This window comes from Neoarius graeffei, chromosome 5, assembly GCF_027579695.1.
Source record: "Neoarius graeffei isolate fNeoGra1 chromosome 5, fNeoGra1.pri, whole genome shotgun sequence".
Taxonomy (NCBI): Eukaryota; Metazoa; Chordata; class Actinopteri; order Siluriformes; family Ariidae; genus Neoarius; species Neoarius graeffei.
This window is the reverse complement of record NC_083573.1, coordinates 11487380-11513024: the sequence shown is the minus strand read 5'-3', so window position 1 is coordinate 11513024 and position 25645 is coordinate 11487380. Positions and strand designations below refer to the sequence as shown.

At 46.0% G+C, this 25645-nt stretch overlaps 1 protein-coding gene across 5 annotated transcripts in view; it reads right to left on the bottom strand.

Annotated features, from left to right (window-relative positions):
- Nucleotides 1-4054: 4054 nt before the first annotated feature.
- LOC132885878 (uncharacterized) overlaps nt 4055-25645 on the bottom strand; it is a 38607-nt gene continuing 17016 nt past the window's right edge. The window contains exons 3-12 of one of the 5 annotated variants that reach the window (XM_060920404.1): nt 22602-22663; nt 8909-8995; nt 8538-8649; nt 8108-8260; nt 7688-7820; nt 6840-6908; nt 6349-6558; nt 5499-5658; nt 4654-4757; nt 4055-4298 (exon numbers count right to left, since the gene is read on the bottom strand). In XM_060920404.1, the coding sequence (XP_060776387.1) occupies nt 7774-7820; nt 8108-8260; nt 8538-8649; nt 8909-8995; nt 22602-22663 (461 nt within the window). In that variant the 3' untranslated portion in view covers nt 4055-4298; nt 4654-4757; nt 5499-5658; ... (1 more) ...; nt 6840-6908; nt 7688-7773. Of the gene's footprint in view, nt 4299-4467; nt 4758-4849; nt 5336-5498; nt 5659-6348; nt 6559-6839; nt 6909-7560; nt 7821-8107; nt 8261-8537; nt 8650-8908; nt 8996-22601; nt 22664-25645 lie in introns of those variants that run through there. The other 4 variants (XM_060920402.1, XM_060920400.1, XM_060920401.1 and 1 more) reach the window with 4 other exon arrangements.

The following is a 25645-nucleotide window of genomic DNA, read 5'->3' as shown; positions in this document are numbered from 1 at the left end:
TGATGATTAGTGTGGCTTCAAGTACACAAAAGTATGCTAAATTTTAGTACACTTAGCACATTTATTTTTCACCAGGGTATATTTTACACATTCCTCAATTTTATTAAGCTGGTGCCTTTCATCTGGCTTTGCTGAACCATGCAACTGTGTGTCATCAGCATAACACTGGAAGCTAATACCATCCTATGAATTATATTACCCAGAGTTAACATACATAAAGAAAAAAGCAGCTGGCTAACTTTACCTTAGTATGAATAGAGAAGTCACCGTTTACATCTTCACAGTCATAACGATCAGTTAAATGTGACCTGAGCCAGAAGAGAGCCATTCATTTAACTTCAACATTTTCTCATCTATCAAGGAGAATGGAGTGATAAATGGTGTCAAAAGCTGCTCTAAGGTCAAGTCACACAATCAAGGAGACACAGTCCTGATCAGAGGCCAGTAGTTGGTGATGTTTCTATGTGATGAGGCCTAAATCCTGACCAACACATTTCATGAATGTGATTACTACATAGACATGAGCAGAAGTGCTGAGCTCCAGCCTTTTCTAGGATCTTGAAGATAAAGCAGTAGTTTGATAGTGGCCTGTAGTTGGACAACTGAGAGGGATCAAGGTCAGGTTTTTTTGTTTGTTTGTTTTTTGTTTTTAATCAGGGGTTTAATAACTGATAGTTTAAAGGATTTAAGGAGAGAGCTGATGCTCATGGAAGAACTGATTATTTTTCAAAGAGATTTGATTGCATCTGTTTGTATCTTTTTGAAGAAACATTTCGGAAAGAGATCAAGCACACAAGTTGAAGATTTTGATGAGGAAATTAGTGAAATTAGTTCAGTCTGTCAAAGGGGAATAAAACATTCTAATCACTGATCTGCTATTGGTATGTAATCTAGAGAGTCACTTATTAAATTGTCTGACTTTAAATTAATAGTATTAAAAAAAATTACATGTTGAAAGATTAAATATGCCCTACTAACCCTATTAGCTCTATTAAATAGGGCTAAATATGCCCAATTACTGGGGGAAGATGGTGCTTTGTTATACACGTTTATGTGCTTATGGTCTAAACCATATGGTCTGAATCTTTTCTGCTGTAGTTCTGTCATTTTTAGTTGTCTCTCCTGTACAGTTTGAATGTGAAGGAAATTGATTACATGTAGTTTTGGGGTTTTTTTGACAGAAAAAGCTAGCAAATATCTACACCATGCTCTCAGTTATGCTTTTTATAATTCATACTTCAAGCGTATCAGCTGCTAACTCTAGATGTTAATTCAGATGAGTCATTTCCACCTAACTGGTCTGTATATGTTGGGGCAGGTAGCAGAGAGAAGGGAGATTTGGAACAGTTTGTATTCCCAAAAATAATTTTCAACTAATTTTGTTTTAGATTACATCAGAAGTGAAATGTTGCCCCTTAGAGCAGTGCCGTATTAAGCCAATGCGGTGCCCCTGGGCACTATACCTCAAGTGCCCCCCACCCCCACCACCACCACCTTGCGCGCACACATTCAGTAACCTCCTGCACACACTCACAAACCTTGCCCTTTGCTGTCAAAAATAGTAGCATATACATAAACAATAGTACACATAAACAAGGTCATTCTTCCTCATTGAAAATGTATTAAGTAGGCTACATCAGCCCATCAAATTCACTGAAAACAACCAACGATATGCATGTAGGCATATTGAAATGTCTTATTCAAAAATGAGCAGCATATACATATTTGTATGTCTCAAGGGGATCCTCGTCGTCACTGACCCCTCGGCTAACACTGGCTGTGGTTGTAGCATCTCCCCGGCTAGTGCTAGCAGGGCCATCTCCCTCACTAGCATCGCTGATTTCACTAGCTTCGGCTTCAGCGCTGGTAGTGACAGCAGTTGTTGATGTTTTTATAAAAAAACGATCTAACACTGGAACATTTTTAATTGCAGTTACACGCCTGGAGTCTTTCTCTTTTTTTATTTTCTCTTCGCACAACCACTCAATTGATGTCTGTCCATTTTTCATTTCTACCACGGTTTTTAAAAAATTGATACATTTCACCGTAGGTGGACTGGCTCAACTGACAGGTTGAGGAAAGGGGGGTTAATGGTCACATGATTATTGTTGTTGTTCTTATGAAATTAGTGTTCATAATGAATTATATATGACTATTTAACAATGTCAAGTGTATAACCATTTTAAGTGTACAAACATTCACGAAAAATATTTTTAAAGTTTCTGTCATGTGGTGCCCCCCCCACTGGCTGTGAGTGGTTAGTGCCCCTGGGCATTGTGCCGCAGGCCCATATAGTTAATCCGGCCTTGCCTTAGAGTAACCTACATCCTTTGGAGCCACAAAGCTGGACACTGCAGCAAGGTGTTTGCAGTTAAATATTTGTGTCAACCAAAACTTGTATTTTCTATTTCACAATTGATCTCCAGTCTGTGCTGTAATTTGTTAGGAATTAAAGTATGTAGCCTAGAGTTACCATATATAATATCATTTATTCAGCTCAAATACTGGAGAAAAACATTGAAGGATTTTTTTTTTCCAAAATGGCCAGACAGGGCAAGTTGGGACAGTTCATGGTACAGTTTTTGGTTTTGTTGTTGTTTTTTTCTTCATCTTATCTCATCTCATCTCATTATCTGTTCTACAGAGTCGCAGGCAAGCTGGAGCCTATCCCAGCTGACTATGGGCGAAAGGCGGGGTACACCCTGGACAAGTCGCAAGTTGGGACAGTTCATGGTACAGTTTTTGTTGTTTTTTTTCTTGTGGTTTACAAATATAAAATAGTTCAAAACATGTTTTGTTATAAATATGGGTGTGACCCTGCATGAAGATTAAACTTATTTCATTCCTTCTTGAGAACAGAACTCTTTTGTTTTGTCAGGTAAGCTGATATTTTTCTATCGCTGTACCAGCACTGTGTGTTCATACACTTCATATATTACAAGTTTTGATAATAAATAAAAATTAAACATGTAGGCCGAGGGATTTAATTTTTGTTTCATGTCTCCCCGCAAAAAATAATGACAGAAAAAGTGAAGCCTGGCCAGTATGTGTGTCAAGCTGAGAAACTAATGTTGTGGCAAGAGAGTATAGTAAATACTCTCTACTACAACATGAATATGACACTACCTGCAAAGAATTATACACCATCAACAAAAGCTGAAAAGTTGTCCCAAGTCTCCCCATTCTCCCCTACCCTCCAAACAAGAATTAAGATAATATACGGTACCTACTAGCAACAGGTTTCTTGTTGTTTCAGTCTTTTACTGACTGACACATAATATTTATTCAGTATGTGTCATGGCAGTCTGTACCTCAAAAGGAGCCAAAAAATATACTAACATGAAAGAAGTTGCCTTAAATTATTTTACTGCACAGAAACAATGCAAGTGTGAGTGATTCCCAAAGAAACATTGAAGTTTGAGTTTCTTCCATTAGTTTTTAAGTCGAGTCCCTTTTTGGGAGACCTACTCAAGGACTGCCCCAGGACCGGTGCAAAACAAAATAGCAGCTCCTGTTAAAGTTCATGTAAAAGAGCTTTCCTTGTTGAAAACAAAGACTTCTGACTGGCAAAAACATATTTCTCACTATTTTTCAAAAGAAAACAGACATACTAGCATTTACCATGTGGCATTCTAAGGGTTTTACTACTTAATGACAAGTCTGTGTTTGTCACGTGGGATGCCTTTACAATGATAATCAGTGGTGCAACCCGTAACAATTTTATGTAGTAACTACATACTTACAACGTAGTGGTTTGGTGTTACGTAGTGTTTTTATGTAGTTACTACGTAAAATTCTGGACTACCAGCAACATTTTTACTATGTCATAAAGTTACGTAGAGAAATTACGTACCCACCACCTTCCCACTACCTTATGGGCACCTTCCCACTACCTTATGGGCACCTTCCCACTACACTATGGATACTTTCACACTCATATGGGCACGTTCTCACCACCTTACATTTTCACATCCTTTCTACTACCTTACAAAACCTGAGTAATATTATGCAGGAAACATGGAAGAAGCAACAATATTTTCCATAGTCGGTGCATTTATTTCAGCAAAAAACAAAATCGCATAAAATGGCATAAAAACCTACAGAGACTGACTGCAATATTTACACACAACCATAATTTTTGTTCTGGCTATTGAAAATATTTAATGGTGAACCAGTATTCAATAATAGAAACTCTAGCATTGAAAGAGCTAACAGATGTCTCTGGTTTCTGAATCAGATGAATGGTGGGTTGGTACAGTAGTTGTCTCCTTCGTTGTTGCAGCCACAGCAGCGCGAGCCTGCAAATATAATTATAATCAATGATAAATTGGGAAATCCTTGTTTACCATTATATGGTCAGATTAAATGATGTATGTACACATAAAATATTTTGCAAGAGGTACAGATAATTTTCTACACTGAACATGAGAAAATACTCTCTTATCCAATCAATATTGAAGATCTTGAAGACTTATTACCCCATTTGCATTTTGCAATATCACAGAAAAATAGTAATGTTGAACTCGGAAGAGATTTCCATTAGAATATCACAAAACTAAAGAAGAACCATGAGCATGTCATGTGTTTTACTACATAATAATATACCAGTCAAGCATCATGTCATTGGAATCGAGACCCTCACCAAATACTAACCTGAAAGAGGTATCCACCCCTCTTGCTTGGGGCACGCTTCAGTGTCTCTGCCACTTGCAGCTCAATGTTGTGGTCTTTACAGTTTGGGTGGCTCTTTCTGCGTGCTTTTGTTAGTATATATAACACACCTTGATTACAACCAGTCCCAATTAATTAAGGTACTCAAAGTGTTTAAATTGTCGATATAATTATTTATGTAATGTTTAATGAATTTATTTCTGAATTTATATATGCAGAATTCAGGTTTATTCTGCAGGTAAACTTAGTCAAGAATTTCTTAAATGTCTGCAATTTTGATTCATGTTGTCATATTTAAACTGTTGCTAATCTTATCATCAGCATCGGACCGAGAACCATGCAGGGTCAAGTGGCCACTGGCCAGAGTTAGAGAACAGCTTCCCTTATAATGAAAAGTGTATATCAACCAATGCTTACCATCATCCTCATCTTTGGTATCCATCATTTCACCAAATTCTTCAAACTTTCAATCCTTTAAACCAGCTTATCAAAATAACTTTATTCACTGAAACTCCTACCAACCATACATCTGTACATATAAGTTGGAGCATAATATAAGTGAGCCCCCATGACAGAGTGGTAGATTCACACCCGAGTCTGGGGATCGTTTCATCCTTCATCTCATTATCCCAGGAGGTCTCTTGGGCTGCATGAGCCTTAGTTGCTAAAAGGTGGGCAAAAATCCAATTCACCACCACTTAGAGTGCAAAAACTAACCAATATTGCTTGAGTGCTGTTCACCAGTTTAATTTCATACTTTTGGGTCTTTAGGCCTGAATTAATGCAATGTAAATATTATTTCCTGAGAATAAATTATTTCTACATACTATATATAACTCTGTTGAGTGGCAGGGCCTCAAATGACCGCTTCTTCTTCCTTCCTTTCATGTTGAACTGAGACCACAGTTGGGAAGTTCCCAACTTTTTCATCATCCTTCGGATGGTATCTCCCACATCACGCCCACCGATAGCACTCAATAAAGTCACCTACAAACATAAACGAAATTCTTTCAGGACAATTTGTTAAGAAAATATATGCAGACTAAATGTTTTTATTTCATTAAAATCATATGAAAATTTGTTGATATAATAATATTGGTTATGTTTCATACTAATAGTTCCCTACCATATTTACTGCATTTGCTTTCATACAGTATAGTTAGAAGAACAGAGTTGAGGGTTAAAATCACATGTTGTGGATAGGCCAATGCAGCATTGATTTTTATCGATGTAACAAAGTGGCCTGTAATCTGTCATTGGCATCTCATCAATATAAATATATAATTACCAATTTGGGCGGCACGGTGGTGTAGTGGTTAGCACTGTCGCCTCACAGCAAGAAGGTCCTGGGTTCGAGCCCCGGGGCCGGCGAGGGCCTTTCTGTGTGGAGTTTGCATGTTCTCCCCGTGTCCGTGTGGGTTTCCTCCGGGTGCTCCGGTTTCCCCCACAGTCCAAAGACATGCAGGTTAGGTTAACTGGTGACTCTAAATTGACCGTAGGTGTGAATGTGAGTGTGAATGGTTGTCTGTGTCTATGTGTCAGCCCTGTGATGACCTGGCGACTTGTCCAGGGTGTACCCCGCCTTTCGCCCGTAGTCAGCTGGGATAGGCTCCAGCTTGCCTGCGACCCTGTAGAAGGATAAAGCGGCTAGAGATAATGAGATGAGATGAGAATTACCAAATTCTTCCTTAGAGCTGGATCTGCCAGCTTTTCACAGAACCTGTCTAACTCTTCAGTTGATGTTAGAGGATCCTCCAACTTGTCTTCAATAACATCATCATCAGGCCCTGCTGCTGAACCTTTTGCCGATTTGTTTCAAAAGATTCATCTGAACCTTCTGATTCTGCACAATTTCATCAAGGCGCATCAGAACCTTTCTCTGATAATCTATAAAAAGACATAAAAAGGAAATGGTTAGTGTCACGGGCCACATAAAAACGAGTGAGCATTATGCATTTATGAATTAAAGACATAAATTTTAAAAAATTGTTGGATTTTATGATAAAATGCCACACATCAATTAGTAATATTATTAGTACTGGATGTCACTACACAGATATTCAGACTGACAGATCACAAATGTAAGTCATTTATTCAAGTAGTGTTTCTATCTTTTCATAAAATGTGTATGCTAGCATGTCTCTTTTGTAAGTAAGAATAGAACTCACTGTCTGATCTGGTATTTTGCCATGTATCTGTACTCCTCGGCCTGAACAGCTCTTCAAGGTCCTCTGTATCTGAGACAAATTTGCAAACCAATTAATATCATGCAGAATGAATGGAATTAATTAAGCTAATGGTAAGATTTTACTGTTTGTTTTTAATGAATGTAATATGCAAACCTTGGAGATGAATGATATTCCCAAGAGATAAAAAGAAATTCCACCTAAGTGAATTTTTCTATAGATTGCATAATGAATGCATGTAACAGTAAAACAAACTGAAATAGTGTGGAACAGCTTTATGAAACATTCCAAATACCACAATAAGTAGTCTACATATGTTGTTCCAGAATAAATTTTGTGAAACAATTTAGTTTTTAAATTTCACCAAACATTCATATTAGGATGCATGTTTATCAGTTTATATTGTAACAGTACTAAATAACTGACCAAAGTCATCTTTTGATTGAAATCAAGAGGTAGTTAAACCTTCACAGCTTTAAACCATGGTTTAAAAAAGTGAATGAAATTACCCTATAAAGGATCCACACTAACATTCAATAACAGGGTTGCCACTCAAGTAATATTTCAAAATTTCCTGATATGTCCCTGCCATTTCCCTGACTTCGCTTCATTGTTGCCTGAATGAATAAATTAATTGCAATTAACATACTTGCATGTTGCAATCAACTGTTTACAATATACAGCTGCAAATTAAACTTTCAGATTTAGTACGGGAAGGCGTCTTACAGATCGGTGGGAGACAATTCTACATCTAATAAAAATACATTAAAATGGGTCAGTAAGGTGTTATTCCTAATGGGTCTCATTTTAGTGTAAACATTGATTCTCACTCAGTTGTGGTGGTGTTGGCAATGTTCCTGGCCTTGACCTTGGTGCAGGTGTTTCCGGTACCTCTGGTGCACTGGTCAACTGCCTCTTAGGTGGGGGGGGAGGGGGGGGCAACATCGTTATCATCAGTTCCCTCTGGAGGAAAACAGAGATCAAGAGATAGAGTGATTACTTTGATAACCGTAAATGAGAGCAAAAAAAAATCACTAAATACAGTGACAATTCAGATGAACTCCTAGGTACCTGGACAAATGCTGCAATTTGAGAGAGAACAGTGTTATTCAAAGGATCATCCCTGTAATTTACATTTTAATATCCATAACTGAGCCTACATCTAGTTCACCAACATTTTGCATATGCCAGATATGATGTTGGAGCTTGCTGTGTTGATGTGTAAAATAGTTGACACAAAGAATAATTACCTTCCCCACTTTGTTCAGATGCATCATCTTGCATGAATTTCTTATTTGGTTTAGCCCTTCGTTTGGTACGTTGCTGCTGAGGCTCATCATCTGTGGACAGGTTGGACGTGTTCTCTGCCTTCTTTGCCCGCCGCAACACCTGTGAATAGTCCTCTGCAAAATAAATGTTTTGGAGTGTTAGGTACTTTATTTAAAATGTCAATATAGAGCTTATGGCATGTAATACAAGCTTTTAAAAATATGGTTTCTTTTTATTGCTGACTGTGTGTTTTTGCTGCATACTTGATTACAGTCCATGCCTTTAGGTGAATGTAAAATTTATTTGCATTATTGCCCTAAGTATCATGTCAGAAACTGCACATAATACTGTAAACATCTTAAAGTGCAATTTGCATGTTAATATCATGTTTCCAAACAAATTTTAACTGACCTGTAAAAGACATTATATTGATTTGGTAGCGTGACCGGTTCTGCTTATCTGGCAGCTCCCTCTTCTCTGCTCTCCTTGTGGGTCTGTCCCGAGGCCAGTAGCTGTAGAAACCCTTCAAACGTAAAGTGTGTGGGGGGGGGTGTTCATTATTTTTTAAAATTTATCCCAGTAACATTGGAGCACACACTTGGTTAGCAGGCAAGATTTTGTGTATAAATCAAATGTGATTTTATAGAATACAATTCTGAAGGCTTTAGAAACAAAACTAAGTTATTCTATGAACAACTTCCAAAACAAGTTTACAAGTGACTAGAATGACAGGGGCCCCAATTCTTGAAATTATTAATGTACACCTATTGAATTTTCCTTACATCTTTGTCACTCTCAATCCATTCTCTGGGGACGACAGATATTGAACCCTCAGCCAGGAACTCAACCACAGCATACCAATATGTCATCTGTTAAACAAGAGAACATTTCATTCCTGATTACTTTTCAAATGGTCATATAGATTAATTAATCCAATTGACTTAATATGGATATGTTCACTCACAAAAATGATTGAAATTATAAACAAAACTTCATTGCAAATGTGATTTCAATGATTCACGTTAATCAGTGCCAAGATGCATAACTATGTTAGGGTGGAAGCTATATCAGTGTCAGGATAAGTGATTACAGCCAGACCTGTTAACAACACCCATTCAGTGTGCCAGAAGTAGTCTATCCTAAGAGGGTAGGGTTAACAGCCTGTAGTGGAGCATTTGTTGTATGGTTTATGGGTCTCCCAAGAGAGGTGTTCTTTACAATAAGGATATCTAAAAATAGGGCTCACTGTATAGTAAGTTACCTACAGTAAACTACATATAGTTCTACATAGCTATGGTAGGAAAGGAGCAAACGATTATGTAACGATTCTGTGTTGGTGGGTGGAGCACAGAGGACGGCAGGACAGAGATAAGGTTTGACAGACTGTTTTATTTTACACTTTTCAGCGTTAAACATGCACTCTCCCAGTCTAACACACACACACCAGTCTTCGGGTTGGGGGAGCTCCTTTCGCTCTCGCTCTCCCTCCTCATATAGGGCGCGGTCACTGGGACCGCGCCCTAACACAATATGTTGGGCACAGACACACGTGCACACAAACATCAGGTGTCTGGTTTGGGAGAGATCTCCTCTACTCTCGCTCTCCCTCCCTAAATAGGCCGCGGTCACTGGGAAGACACACAAACAGGTTAATTGCTCTCAGGTGTAGTGATTCTGCCACTTACCTTCCCTGACTCCACCCTCCTGTCACAGACCGGTGCTTGACCATGCCCCCGCTGCCACATACCCCCACCGCCTGACTCAGGCCGGGCGGCCGTCTGGCCTGCAGCCGACTCCCGCCCCCCCCTTGACGGGAGAGGAAGTCCGCCACGACCATCTGCGCCTCCGGCCTGTGGACCACCTTGAAATTAAAGGGTTGGAGCGCCAGATACCAACAGGTGATCCGCGCATTGGCATCTTTCATGCGGTGGAGCCACTGGAGGGGCGCGTGGTCGGAACAGAGGGTGAAAGGACGCCCCAGCAGGTAGTACCGGAGGGCGAGAACCGCCCACTTGATGGCCAAACACTCTTTCTCTATGGTGCTGTAGCGCCCCTCATGCACCGACAGCTTCCTGCTGATATACAGGACAGGGCGGTCCTCCCCCTCCACCTCCTGGGACAAAACCGCCCCCAGCCCTCTGTCCGACGCATCGGTCTGCAACATAAAGGGGAGAGAAAAGTCAGGGGAGTGTAGAAGTGGCCCCCCACACAGTGCAGCCTTTACCCCAGAAAAAGCCCGCTGGCATTGCTCCATCCACTGGACCGGATCTGGTGCCCCCTTTTTAGTGAGATCAGTCAGCGGGCTGGTGACGTCCGAATAATTAGGTATAAACCTACGATAATAGCCAGCCAGCCCCAGGAACTCTCTCACCCCCTTTTTGGTCTTGGGCCTCAGGCAGGCAGCAATTGCTGCCATCTTATTAATTTGGGGACGCACCTGCCCGTTGCCCAAGTGGAAGCCCAGATACCGTACTTCCACCCGCCCAATCGCACACTTCTTCGGGTTGGCTGTGAGACCCGCTCGCCTCAGCGACCTAAGGACGGCCCTCAGATGTTTGAGGTGCCTCGGCCAGTCATTGCTATAGATAATAATGTCATTGATGAAGGCGGCCACATAGGTGGCGTGGGGGCGGGGGACCCTATCCATCAGCCGCTGAAACATAGCGGGCGCCACAAACAGCCCAAAAGGAAGTGTGACGAATTGGTGTAAGCCGAACGGTGTGGAAAAGGCCGTTTTTTCCTGGGATAATGGAGTCAAGGGGATCTGCCAATAACCCTTTGTTAAACCCAGTGTCGAGTAAAAATGAGCCGTGCCTAGCCGATCGAGCAACTCATCAATACAAGGCATTGGGTACGCATCGAATTTAGACACTGCGTTGACTTTTCTATAGTCCACACAGAACCGGACCAACCCGTCGGCCTTGGGTACCAAGACCACCGGGTTGCTCCAGTCACTGTGGGACTCCTCGACGATGCCCATTTCGAGCATGGCCTCAAGTTCTTCCCGAACCACTTTCTTCTTGTGCTCGGGTAATCTGTAAGGGCGGCTACACACTACCACCCTCGGGGGCATCTCAATGTGGTGCTCTATGAGGTAGGTGCGGCCGGGCAGGGGCGAGAACACGTCCGAAAATTCGGTCTGCAACTGGGCAACCTCCGCGAGTTGGGTCGGGGAGAGGTGGTCTCCACAGAGGACCAGAGAGGTGCGCGATGCCAATGTTCCCTTTTGAACCTCCGGCACCAGCTCCGCCTTCTGCGGAACCACCGACACCAACGCCACGGGAACCTCCTCGTTCCAGAGTTTGAGCAGGTTGAGGTGGTAAATCTGTAGCGCCCCACTCCTATCCGTTCACCTCACCTCATAGTCAACATCCCCGACTCGCTGTGTGACCTCAAAGGGTCCTTGCCACTTGGCGACCAATTTGGAGCTCGATGTGGGCAACAGTACAAGAACTTTATCTCCCGGTGCGAACTCCCTAAGGCGCATACCCTTGTTGTACAGGCGGGTCTATCATTCTTGGGCCTGCCGCAAATTCTCCTGAGTTAGGTGCGTGAGTGTGTGGAGTTTTGCGCGCAGGTCAATAACGTATTGGATTTCGTTTTTACTTGGTGAAGGTCCCTCCTCCCAGTTTTCCCGCAGCGCATCTAGAATGCCGCGCGGCTTACACCCGTATAACAATTCAAATGGGGAGAACCCCGTGGAGGCTTGGGGGACCTCTCGCACTGCAAAGAGCAAGGGTTCGAGCCATTTATCCCAATTACGTGCGTCCTCACTTAAGAATTTTTTAATTATGTTCTTGAGGGTGCGATTGAATCGTTCAACTAAACCATCCGTTTGTGTGTGATACACACTGGTGCAGATCGGCTTAATACCCAACAACCCATACAGTTCGCTCAGTGTATGTGACATAACGAGGTGCCTTGGTCAGTCAGAATCTCTTTCGGGATTCCAACTCGGGAGATAACGCGGAAGAGTGCCTCCGCAATACTGTGTGCTGAGATATTGCGAAGAGGCACTGCTTCCGGGTATCGCATTGCATAGTCCACCAGAACTAATTGTAGCGGCTCTTACGGAGGGGTGGAGCACAGAGGACGGCAGGACAGAGATCAGGTTCAACAAATAGTTTTATTGTTACACTTTTCAGTCTAACACAATATGTTGGGCACAGACACACGCGCACACAAACATCAGGTGTCTGGTTTGGGAGAGATCTCCTCTACTCTCGCTCTCCCTCCCTAAATAGGCCGCGGTCACTGGGAAGACACACAAACAGGTTAATTGCTCTCAGGTGTAGTGATTCTGCCACTTACCTTCCCTGACTCCACCCTCCTGTCACAGACCGGCGCTTGACCACGCCCCCGCTGCCACATACCCCCACCGCCTGACTCAGGCCGGGCGGCCGTCCGGCCTGCAGCCGACTCCCGCCCCCCCCTTGACGGGAGAGGAAGTCCGCCACGACCATCTGCGCCTCCGGCCTGTGGACCACCTTGAAATTAAAGGGTTGGAGCGCCAGATACCAACAGGTGATCCGCGCATTGGCATCTTTCATGCGGTGGAGCCACTGGAGGGGCGCGTGGTCCGAACAGAGGGTGAAAGGACGCCCCAGCAGGTAGTACCGGAGGGCGAGAACCGCCCACTTGATGGCCAAACACTCTTTCTCTATGGTGCTGTAACGCCCCTCATGCACCGACAGCTTCCTGCTGATATACAGGACAGGGCGGTCCTCCCCCTCCACCTCCTGGGACAAAACCGCCCCCAGCCCTCTGTCCGACGCATCGGTCTGCAACATAAAGGGGAGAGAAAAGTCAGGGGAGTGTAGAAGTGGCCCCCCACACAGTGCAGCCTTTACCCCAGAAAAAGCCCGCTGGCATTGCTCCGTCCACTGGACCGGATCTGGTGCCCCCTTTTTAGTGAGATCAGTCAGCGGGCTGGTGACATTCGAATAATTAGGTATAAACCTACGATAATAGCCAGCCAGCCCCAGGAACTCTCTCACCCCCTTTTTGGTCTTGGGCCTCGGGCAGGCCGCAATCGCTGCAGTCTTATTAATTTGGGGACGCACCTGCCCGTTGCCCAAGTGGAAGCCCAGATACCGTACTTCCACCCGCCCAATCGCACACTTCTTTGGGTTAGCTGTGAGCCCCGCTCGCCTCAGCGACCTAAGGACGGCCCTCAGATGTTCAAGGTGCCTCGGCCAGTCATTACTATAGATGATTATATCATCTAGATACGCGGCCGCATAGGTGGCATGGGGGCGGAGGACCCTATCCATCAGCCGCTGAAACGTCGCGGGTGCCCCAAACAGCCCAAACGGAAGTGTGACGAATTGGTGTAAACCAAATGGTGTGGAAAAGGCTGTTTTTGCTCGGGATAGTGGAGTCAAGGGGATCTGCCAATATCCCTTCGTCAAATCCAGTGTCGAATAAAAGAGAGCCGTGCCTAGTCGATCGAGCAACTCATCAATATGAGGCATTGGGTACACGGCGAATTTAGACACCGCATTGACTTTTTTATAGTCCACACAGAACCGGACCGACCCGTCGGCCTTGGGTACCAAGACCACCGGGCTGCTCCAGTCACTGTGGGACTCCTCGACGATGCCCATTTCGAGCATGGTCTGAAGTTCTTCCCGAACCACCTTTTTTTTGTGTTCGGGTAGCCTGTAAGGGCGGCTACGCACTACCACCCCCGGGGGCGTCTCTATGTGGTGCTCTATGAGGTTAGTGCGACCGGGCAGGGGCGAGAACACATCCGAAAACTCGGTCTGCAACTGGGCGACCTCCGTGAGTTGGGTCGGGGAGAGGTGGTCTCCACAGGGGACCGGAGAGGTACGTGATGCCAATGTCCCTTTTTGAACCTCCGGCCCCAGATCCGCCTTCTCTGGAACCACTGACACCAACACCACGGGGACCTCCTCATTCCAGAGTTTAAGGAGATTGAGGTGGTAAATCTGTAGCGCCCCACCCCTGTCCGTTCGCCTCACCTCATAGTCGATGTCCCCGACTCGCCGTGTGACCTCAAAGGGTCCTTGCCACTTGGCGATCAATTTGGAGCTCGACGTGGGCAACAGTACAAGTACCTTATCTCCCGGTGTGAACTCTCTAAGGCGCGTACCCTTGTTGTACAGGCGGGCTTGCCGTTCCTGGGTCTGCCGCAAATTCTCCTGAGTTAGGTGGGTGAGCGTATGGAATTTTGCGCGCAGGTCCATAACATACTGAATTTCGTTCTTGCTTTGTGAAGGTCCCTCCTCCCAATTTTCCCGCAGCACGTCCAGCATGCCGCACGGCTTACACCCATATAATAATTCGAATGGGGAGAACCCCGTGGAGGCTTGGGGAACCTCTCGCACTGAGAACAGCAAGGGTTCGAGCCACTTATCCCAATTACGTGCGTCCTCACTTACGAATTTTTTAATAATATTTTTGAGGGTGCGGTTGAACCGTTCCACTAAACCATCCATTTGTGGGTTATACACGCTGGTGCGGATCGGCTTAATCCCCAATAACCCATACAGTTCGCGCAGTGTTCGTGACATAAACGTAGTGCCTTGATCAGTCAGAATCTCTTTCGGGATTCCAACTCAGGAGATGACGCGGAAGAGCGCCTCTGCAATACTGCGTGCTGAGATATTGCACAGAGGCACGGCTTCCGAGTATCGCGTTGCATAGTCCACTGGAACTAATATAAAGCGGTACCCTCGTGCTGACCGATCTAATGGCCCGACGAGATCCATCCCAATTCTCTCAAATGGGGTCTCGATTAATGGAAGAGGGCGCAAAGGCGCTTTTGGAGTGGCCGCTGGATTTACTAACTGGCATTTGCGGCATGCCGTACACCACCGACGGACATCGCCGCGAATCCCCAGCCAATAGAATCGGGCCATTATTCGGGCTAGTGTTTTATCCTGCCCCAAGTGTCCAGCCATGGGATTAAAGTGAGCCGCCTGGAATACCAATTCCCGGCGGCTCTTTGGAATTAAAAGCTGTGTGACTCGCTCTTTAGTTTGAGTGTCCTGCGTCACCCGGTATAATCTATCCTTCATAATCGCGAAGTAGGGGAAGGACGGGGTGGCGTTCGGCTGGAGCGTTTGACCATCGATTACTCTCACTGGGTCAAACGCATGCCGCAGAGTCTTGTCTCGCAACTGCTCTAGTGGGAAATCCGCGAGGGATTCCCCAAGAGAGAGAGGAGGAGCTGGCGGCTCCTCACTCTGACGCGGAGATGACGTAGACGGCTCTGTGACAGCTGCTCCCGCCAAAGCGACACCGGGACCTCCCCCTGTCAAATGGCAGGACCCACTCTTGACTAGGCGTGTCATTAAACCCCGAAATCCTGGCCAATCAGTCCCCAAAATTAAAGAGTGGGTAAGGCAAGGATTAACCGCCGCCTTCACTATAAATTTTTCCCCTCTGAAAATAATGTGGACCGACACCAAAGGGTAGCGGTGAACATCCCCGTGCACACACAACACCTTCACCCCTTGTGCTCCCCCCAATGCCTCATCTTGAACCAGGCTTTGGCGAATTGAGGTCTGATTACAACCAGAATCCACCAACGCCTGATATGTAGCCCCTTGGATACTCACCGGTATGCGATACGCTCCGGCCCGATCGAGGGCGGCCTCTGGCGTGTTGGGGATCCGAACCACCGTGCCCACCTCCATCGCCGTGCACTGCTGTTGAAGGTGGCCCGGCTGCCCGCAGCGCCAACAAACCGGCCCGGGCTTTCCCTCTGCACCGGTGATCTGGGGCTCACTCACCTGAGGTGGGGGAGAGACAGACACAGAAGGGAGAAATGGGAGGGCACCGCAGGTGCAGTGGGCCGGCTGGGGTGGTGCCGGCCCCCGCCTCCGCGGTGGGGGAACAGGGAGAGGATGGGACCCAGGAGGAGGAGGAGAGAGAGAGAAGAGGAGAGAAGAGAAGATGCCATCTGCTGTCCTGCCGCCGGGACAGCTGCCAAATGGTCCTCCGCCAGCTCGACTGCCTGATCCAGCGACGCCGGGCGGTGGCAGTACCACCTGGTCGATGATTCCCTCGGCGTCGCGGTTGTTGGCCCTCAGCCACCGCCAGCAGGCGTCCCGGAGCTGCTGGCCAAACGCGAACGGCCGGCCGACTTCCTCCAAGCGCAACACGCGGAAGCTCTGGCGCTGCTGTTCTGGAGTGCGCCCCACGCGCTGGAGGACGGCCCGGCGGAGGTCCGCATAGGCCAGCCGGTGGTCGGTGGGTAGCTGTAGCGCGGCCAGCTGTGCCTCTCCCGATAGCAGAGGGAGGAGGCGCGCTGCGCGCTGCTCCATCGGCCACCCCGAGGCTTCGGCGACTTGCTCGAAGAGCGTGATGAATGCCTCGGGGTCGTCCTGCGGGCCCATCTTGGTGACAGTGAGGGGAGACGGGCCAGCGGTTGGAGCGCTGGTGGACCCCGCCGATGCGAGGAGGTGCCGGAACGCCTCCCGATCTTCCTGTTGGGCCAACACCAGGGCCTCGAACCGCTCTTCTTGCTCCTTTCGATTACGTTCATTATGTCTTATATTAAATATAGTTAGTTTTTTGTTTCTTTTTTATCAGACATCTAGTTTTTGGGTTTGTTTACCTGACTTGTTTCGACGTACGACTGTCGTCTTCCTCAGAGTGTCACCCGATGTTATTGGTGACGCATCTTTTATCAGCTGATGATTCCGAAGGCGTGGCCTTCCTGTCTGGATTGACAGGTCGGTCACGCCTTCTACTGTCAGTTCGTCCCCTGCAAGATGGCACTCCAGGTATGGGAGAGCATGTATGCTCCCTCATCTCGGTTGATGGTCCTCGGGCTTCGCTTACGGATCTCTATGGCCTCCCTGATCCAGTGCTGATGTTTATTATCTTCTGTGCGGATGACTCTGGCATTCCCCCAGTCCATAATATGATTTTCCCTTTTGCAATGATCTGTTATGGCTGACTTATAATTTTCCTGTTGTGCCTTTTCTTTTATTGTTCGGGTTTGTCTTATAGCTGTCTCCTTTTCGCACTCTTTCTTATGTTCATTTTTTCTTATGTTGAAACTCCTTCCTGTCTCCCCAATGTAAGTTTTATTGCATAATTGACATGGAATCTCATATATGGTGTTGCATCTGTTGTCCGGATGTATTCTGTCTTTGGGATGAACCAGGATCTGACGGAGTGTTGTGTATGGTTTGACAGGTGTGTTAATGTTGTGTTTCCTCATTGCTCTTTGAATGCGTTCAGTTATTCCCCTAATGTATGGTAATGTAACTACTCCCCTGTGTTCTTGTTTGTTAGTTTGTTTTTTCTCTTTCTTCTGTGTTTTGTTGTTCTTAACCTGTTCCACCCCTTTGGACATTGCCCATTGTGGATATTGACATGCCTTCAGTGCGTGTTGTATATGTTGTTCCTCCTGTTCTTTGTCCTGTGGATCTGTAATTATTGCTGTGCGTTCATGTAATGTTCTGACTACTGATATTTTGTGCATTATGGGGTGTTCGGAAGTCCAGTTTAAATATTGGTCAGTGTGTGTGGGTTTTCTGTGTACTTTTATTTTGATGTCCCCATCTTCTGTGTGATGTATTTTTAAATCCAAAAATGCTATTGACTGCTCCGTTTCTTCTTCATGTGTGAATTTTATATTACCGGTATTATCTATGGTGTTGAGATGGTTGGTGAGTTGTTGAGTGTGTCCCCTCTTAACTTTTTCTAATATGTCATCCACGTAACGTTTCCAGAGTGTTGGCCTGTATTCTGCTGGTATTGTAGTGAGTGCTTTCTGTTCCAGATCTTCCATGAAAAAGCCGCACATGATGGCTGATAGTGGGTCTCCCATGGCAAAACCTTCCTTTTGTCTGTAAATTGTATTCCTGAACTGAAAGTATGTGGATGTGGCGATGAATTGAAGGAGCTGAGTGATGTCTTGTACAGTGAGGTTTGTGCTTTTCTTGAGCGTCCTGTATGTTTTTAATTTTTCTTGTACTATCTGTATGGTGGCTTCCGTGGGTGTTCTGATGAAAAGAGATATGACGTCGTGTGATATGAAAACTTCGTCTTGCTGCATTTTGATGTTTTTTAGTTCTTCTGCCAGTTGTTTTGAGTTTTTGCAGTGTTGGTCTGTGAGTCCTAGTAATGGTTTAATTATTTCGGTGAGTGCTTTTGATAAGTTGTATGTGACTGAACCAATGCTATCTACTATGGGGTGTAATGGTGTTCCTGGTTTGTGTATTTTTGGTGTGCCGTAAATCCTGGGGATGACGTTGGCTGTGGGTACTAAATGATTGTATGCCTGCTTATCTATTTTATTTTCATCGAGTAGTGGTTTGAGTAGTGCTTAAAGTTTCTTTTTCTTGTCTTCTGTTGGGTCTTTTTTTTAATATTTCAAATGCGTTGTCACTGAGTAATTCAATCATTTTTCGTTCATATTCATCAGTGTCCATAATAACTGTTGTCCTGCCTTTATCTGCTGGGAGGATTGTGATGTCTTTATTTTTAGCTAATGTTCTCATGGCTTTGGCTTCCTGTTTGGTGATGTTACTGGGTGGTGGTTTGGCCGTTTTCAATATACCAGCTATTGCGTTTCTTAGTGCTGCTTTTTGTCCCTGATCCTGTATTTTCTCACATGCTAATTCAGTTGCCAGAATGAAATCATCATGAGGTATATTGTTCGGTGTGACAGCGTAGTTGAGTCCTTTTGCTAATATACTGCGTTCTGCTTGTGAGAGTTTGTACCTTGATATATTATGAATCCATTTGTCATTGATGTGTGCGTGCTCCGGTTCTGCCTTCTTTTTCTGTGCGATGAGTTTGTCCAGTTTTCGTATTTGTCGGGTTTTTGTCATGGTGAATTCCTGTTCGTGTATGTCTGCCAAGTGTCCGTGTAATGCTAATTCCATTTCCTTGTTTTGGGGAAACCGGCGTTTGAAAGTTTCCATCTCCCTATGTAGTTCGCTGTTGATATTATTTAGTTTGTCCGTTGTGCACCGTATCCATTCTTTTACCAGAGTCATCCACACTTTCCTGATCATCTTTTCCGCGTTTCTGGTTGGAATTGGGTTCTTGATGTTCAGGCTGGCCGGTACGACTTCCTCATCCCGGCAGCGCAGATTGAATCTCAGGTGATTCCTGTAGCGTGCCCGTTTTCATGTCAATCTCTCTATGCGGTGAAACTCCTTGATGCTTTCGTCTACATAACTTATTCTTAATCTTTCGATTACATTCATTATGTCTTATATTAAATATAGTTAGTTTTTTGTTTCTTTTTTATCAGACATCTAGTTTTTGGGTTTGTTTACCTGACATGTTTCGACGTACGACTGTCGTCTTCCTCAGAGTGTCACCGGATGTTATTGGTGACGCATCTTTTATCAGCTGATGATTCCGAAGGCGTGGCCTTCCTGTCTGGATTGACAGGTCGGTCACGCCTTCTACTGTCAGTTCGTCCCCTGCAAGATGGCACTCCAGGTATGGGAGAGCATGTATGCTCCCTCATCTCGGTTGAAGGTCCTCGGGCTTCGCTTACGGATCTATATGGCCTCCCTGATCCAGCACTGATGTTTATTATCTTCTGTGCGGATGACTCTGGCATTACTGACAGTAGAAGGCGTGACCGACTTGTCAATTCAGACAGGAAGGCCACGCCTTCGGAATCATCAGCTGATAAAAGATGCGTCACCAATAACATCCGGTGACACTCTGAGGAAGACGACAGTCGTACGTCGAAACATGTCAGGTAAAGAAACCCAAAAACTAGATGTCTGATAAAAAAGAAACAAAAAACTATCTTCTTGCTCCTTTCGGAGGGTGAGTAGCGCCTGGTGCTGGCGTTGCTGGGCCGTGGCGAGGGCGTGGACCAGTTCGGCGAACGGGGAGGACTCCATGGGGCTGTTAGGCTGCTGTGCTCCAATTTTCCCGGGTTTCGGCACCACTGTAGCGGCTCTTATGGAGGGGTGGAGCACAGAGGACGGCAGGACAGAGATCAGGTTCAACAAATAGTTTTATTGTTACACTTTTCAGTCTAACACAATATGTTGGGCACAGACACACACGCACACACACATCAGGTGTCTGGTTCGGGAGAGATCTCCTCTGCTCTCGCTCTCCCTCCCTAAATAGGGCGCGGTCACTGGGAAGACACACAAACAGGTTAATTGCTCTCAGATGTAGTGATTCTGCCACTCACCTTCCCTGACTCCGCCCTCCTGTCACAGACCGGCGCTTGACCACGCCCCCGCTGCCACACTAATATAAAGCGGTACCCTCGTGTTGACCAATCTAATGGCCCGACGAGATCCATCCCAATTCTTTCGAACGGGGTCTCGATTAACGGTAGAGGGCACAAAGGCGCTTTTGGAATGGCCGCTGGATTTACTAACTGGCATTCGCGGCACGCCGTACACCACCTACGGACATCGCCGCGAATCCCCAGCCAATAGAACTGGGACATTATTTGGGCTAGTGTTTTATCCTGCCCTAAGTGTCCAGCCATGGGATTAAAGTGAGCCGCCTGGAATACCAATTCCCGGCGGCTCTTCGGAATTAAAAGCTGTGTGACTCGCTCTTTAGTCTGAGTGTCCTGCGTCACTCGGTATAATCTATCCTTCATAATTGCGAAGTAGGGGAAGGACGGGGTGGCGTTTGGCTCGAGCATTTGCCCATCGATTACTCTCACTTGGTCAAACGCATGCCACAGAGTCTCGTATCGCGACTGCTCTAATGGAAAATCCACGAGGGATTTTCCAACAGAGAGAGGAGGAGCCAACGGCTCCTCACTCTGACGCGGAGCTGATGTAGACGGCTCTGTGACAGCTGCTCCCATCAACGCGACACCGGGACCTCCCTCTGTTAAATGGCAGGACCCACTCTTCACTAAATGTGTCATTAAATCCTGAAATCCCGGCCAATCAGTCCCCAAAATTATCGAGTGGGTGAGGCGAGGATTAACCGCTGCCTTTACTCTAAATTTTTCCCCTCTGAAAAAAATGTGGACCGACACCAAAGGGTAGCTGTGAACATCCCCATGCACACACAACACCTTCACCCCCTGTGCACCCCCCAATGCCTCGTCTTGCACCAGGCTTTGGTGGATTGAGGTCTGATTGCAGCCAGACTCCACCAACGCCTGATATGTATCCCCTTGGATACTTACCGGTATGCGATACGCTCCAGCCCGATCGAGGGCGGCTCCTGGCGCGTCGGGGATCTGAACCACTGCGCCCACCTCCATTACCGAGCACTGCTGTTGGAGGTAGCCCGGCTCCCCGCAGCGCCAGCAAACCGGCCCGGGCTTCCTCTCTGCACTAGTGCTCTGGGGCTCACTCACCTGAGGGGGGGGAGAGACAGACACAGAGGGGAGACACGGGAGGGCACTGCGGGTGCGGCGGGCCGGCTGGGGTGGCGCCGGCCCCCGCCTCCGCGGTGGGGGAATGGGGCAAGGAGGAGACACATGAGGAGGGGAGAGAGAGAGAGAGAGAGAGAGAGAGAAGAGAAGAGGTCGTCTGCTGTCCTGCTGTCGGGACAGCCGCCAAATGGTCCTCCGCCAGCTCGATTGCCTGATCCAGCGACACCAGGCGGTGGCACTGGACCCACTCTGCGGTTCCCGCTAGTAAGCGCGCGATGAACTGCTCCAGTACCACCTGGTCGATGAGTCCCTCAGCATCGCGGTTGTCGGCCCTCAACCACTGCCAGCAGCCGTCCCGAAGTTGCTGGCCAAACGCGAACGGCCGACCGACTTCCTCCAAGCGCAAAGCGCGGAAGCGCTGACGTTGTTGCTCAGGGGTGCATCCCACATGCTGGAGGACAGCCCAGCGAAGGTCCGCGTAGGCCAGCCGGCGGTCGGCGGGGAGCTGTAGCGCGGCCAGCTGCGCCTCTCCTGTTAGCAGGGGGAGGAGGCGCGCCACGCACTGTTCCACCGGCCACCCCGAGGTCTCCGCTACCTGCTCAAAGAGCGTGATGAATGCCTCGGGGTCATCCTGCGGGCCCATCTTCATGAGGGTGAGGGGGGAAGGGCCCGCGGCAGTGGAGATGGTGGACCCCGCCGATGCGAGGAGCTGCCGGAACGCCCGACGATCTTCCTGTTGCGCCAGCACCAGGGCCTCGAACCGTTGTTCTTGCTCCTTTTGGAGGGCGAGCAGCACCTGGTGCTGGCTCTGTTGGGCCGTGGTGAGGGTGTGGATCAGGTCGGCAAAGGTGGAGGACTCCATGGGGCTGTTCTCTTCCGTGCTCAGCTCCCAGGTTTCAGCACCACTGTGACAGTTTATGTAGGTGGGTGGAGCACAGAAGGACGGCAGGACAGAACTGAATTCACAAAACTGGCTTTATTCAGCTTTTCAGCCTATGCACTCTCTCTCACACACACACCCAGACACACGCACACACATCAGTCATCTGGTTGAGGAGAGAGCTCCCTCTGCTCTCGTTCTCTCTCCTTAAATAGGGCGCGGTCACTGGGAAGACACACAAACATTAATTAATGACCGGTGTAGTGATTCTGCCACTTACCTTCCCTGACTCCGCCCTCCTGTCACAGACCGATGCTTGACCACGCCCCCGCTGCCACACATCTCATAAAGAAAGAATAAATGGGTTTACATATAAAGTTAATATGAGAAATAAAGTTTGAAAATTTCATTTGATTTGTTTTCTGTTTGGTTCGTTTTCACACCAAACATAAATAAACCAAAAAATACAGCATTTTGTCTGAGGCTGAAAATGTTCTCATAAAACTGTCATTCATCAGTCAGAAAAACACAGTGTGTGGAAGTCACAAAAAAAAAATCAACCAAGCACAGAGAGCATGGAGTCAGTGCTAAATAAACGCTGAGGTGATGAGATGAAGAACTGGTTTAAAACAGTTTATGTCCAGAGATTGTTTTCTTCAAATCTCCAGAGCAGATGGCATTTCTGCAGCACTACATCCCTGTTTTTTAGCTCAGTTTAACAGCTTACAAAAAAAAGCCACTGAAACCCAAAAACACACACCATGTTTGAGTCACTTCCTGCAGTAAAGTCAATTCAGAGTCAAATCACTTTCACTTGGAAATGACAGACACTGAGAACCTCACTCACACAAGTTCTACTAACTAAAGAACCACATGGAGCTGGAGAACACACCAGGGATCCACCCAAACACACCAAACACAGCGTATGTGAACGAACCGTTCTGACTCGCAACACTGAATTCAGAAAACAGAAAGACTTTTCCTGAACTGAATCAGTGCTGAGGCTTTGAATGACCCTGGGAATCGGAACAGTGGATGAGAAACATCATCGAGGAGCGATGAAAGACGTCTGACACCGTTATTGTTTTATTGTTGTTCCCAAACCCATTCAATCATTTAGCAGCTTTGATTCAAGCAAATTCTCCAGTCTTCTGTCTCTGCATTCAAATAAAAATGACCAGCTTTACTGCATAGTAAAAATGTAGCTTTACTGCATCGTAAAATCTCGCAATCTGGCCTCAAATTTCAGCTTTTCACGCTAGCGTCATTCAGTTTACATTAAAATGGAGAACCTCAGAGGTCTTCTCTTATCACGGATGGAATTTGCATGTGAAACAACAGTGCAAATAAGAAAGTCTGGTTGTGACACACTGTTCAATCATCGTCCTTGTTAAATCCTAAATTACAGATACAGTTGCTGCCCCGATAGCAGAGGGTCGTTGAAACGACGTAGAGTTTTGGTCAGAATGGTCGGTTTCCGTCGTACGTCAGAAAATCAACGTTGAAACGGCGCCGTGAAACGTCGATTTCTCCGCCGTCTGAGAGGGTCGATTTATCACCGTTGAATCAACGTGGGTAAAGGTTGATCTGTCGACCGTCAGAGAAGGTTGAATATACGACGTTGAACCATCGTCACTTTTGCCGGCCAGTTTTCAACATTGGTAGGATGAGCAAATTCTGGCCCGTAGCCAGGGGGGATCGGAGGGTTCGTTCGATCCCCCCCCCCCGCGACACCGCGCCCCGGACACACACGCCCCTCAAGATTACTCAAGATTTATTCATTTGTTCATGTCCGATGAATATACATTGATTCACATTTAAATTTACAATATCAAATCCAGACTAATCAAAAAAGAAAAGTAGACTAAGTGAGGACGAGTTAGAAAAACGGGTTCATTTCTCCTATGTTTATGTTTACACGTTTTGTTCAGACTGCTTTACACCCCAATCCAGTGGGTGGCGGTAATGCCCCCATTAGACCCCTTTCACTGACGTCACCCGAAACCGGAAGTAAACAAACCCTGCGCCACATCGGAAGACCAACAAACTCGTGATTTGGGGGAAATAAAGGCAGCGCGCGGTATGTGAACCCACGAGGCACTTGGTTTATCATAAACCTACAATGGTAAACTTTTGTGCTGTGTTAGGGTTCTAACAAAGCTGATGGGAAAGGTGAAAAGAAGTCTTTCTACAGAATACCAGCTGTGATTGAGACACAAGCAAACCAAGGAGCTTTCTGCCAGGAGACAGAGAGAGGATTTAGCTGCTTTATGCAGAGCGGATCTGAATACTTCAAGTCTATTTTGTTACTGGTAAGTCACTAGGCTAGAGTGTTGTAGAACATTTTTTTAAATGTTTACTGAATAAAAACATCCTTAATTTTATCAAATATACTCTACTCTATATTTCATTTATTTCTTTTGTTTTAATTTTCCTCCCTCCATCCCTCTTTGGATTTTAAATATAGTTTTTCCCCATGTCCAAATAATGAGGTAGGGTGGCATTTAGAAACCCATAGCCTACTGCTGACTTTCTTTATCAATGCTGCATCAAATTAATTTTGGTTATGTTTTTCTGTTTCCATGTACAGGTCTGCGCCGCAGGAGGAATAGGCCACAATTATAAATAAATCATAAAATGTTTCTAAGAACTTGTTCAAGTGTGTTCTGTTCCTTATAAATGTTAAAAGTTATGCCTCATTAGATAGCTTGACAAACATTAGGAGAGGTGCATTGTTGCATGCATTTTTATATCCTGTTGTACATTAAACAGGACGTAGCCTACGCACATTGATATAAATTAAGTTTCACTTTCATGGTTGAAGTATGCATGTGTGTGTTCATCCTAGGCAAGAGCCCCGATGCTTTATTGTTAGCTAGTTTAATTTAGCCTGTTTTGCTTAATTTGTAGCCTTCCTGTTGTACATAAAACAGGAAGTAAAGTTGGATGAATCATCGCCGAAAATTCAACTATAAATCGACCGAAATACGTAGTTGAATAAAGGGTGAAAGGGGGTCTATTCTCTGTCGACCACCAGCCACTTTTCAACGTCGTTTCAACGGAAACTCGTATGAGCAAAGCGGTGTTGAATCAACGTCGGTGATTCGACGGCGTATAGGTCGAAGAACATGCCGATGATTCCACGTCGAATCAACGACCCTCTGCTATCTGGGTGGGAGCCTCAGCGTTAAAGCCTTCTCTCTTATTTAAAGAAAATGTTTTGAATTTAATGATCATGTCATATCTCAGAGATGAATGGAGTGGAGGCTGCCAAACTGACATTAATTTATGCTTCCTCCCTCCTGCTCTGTCTCTCTCCCCCAT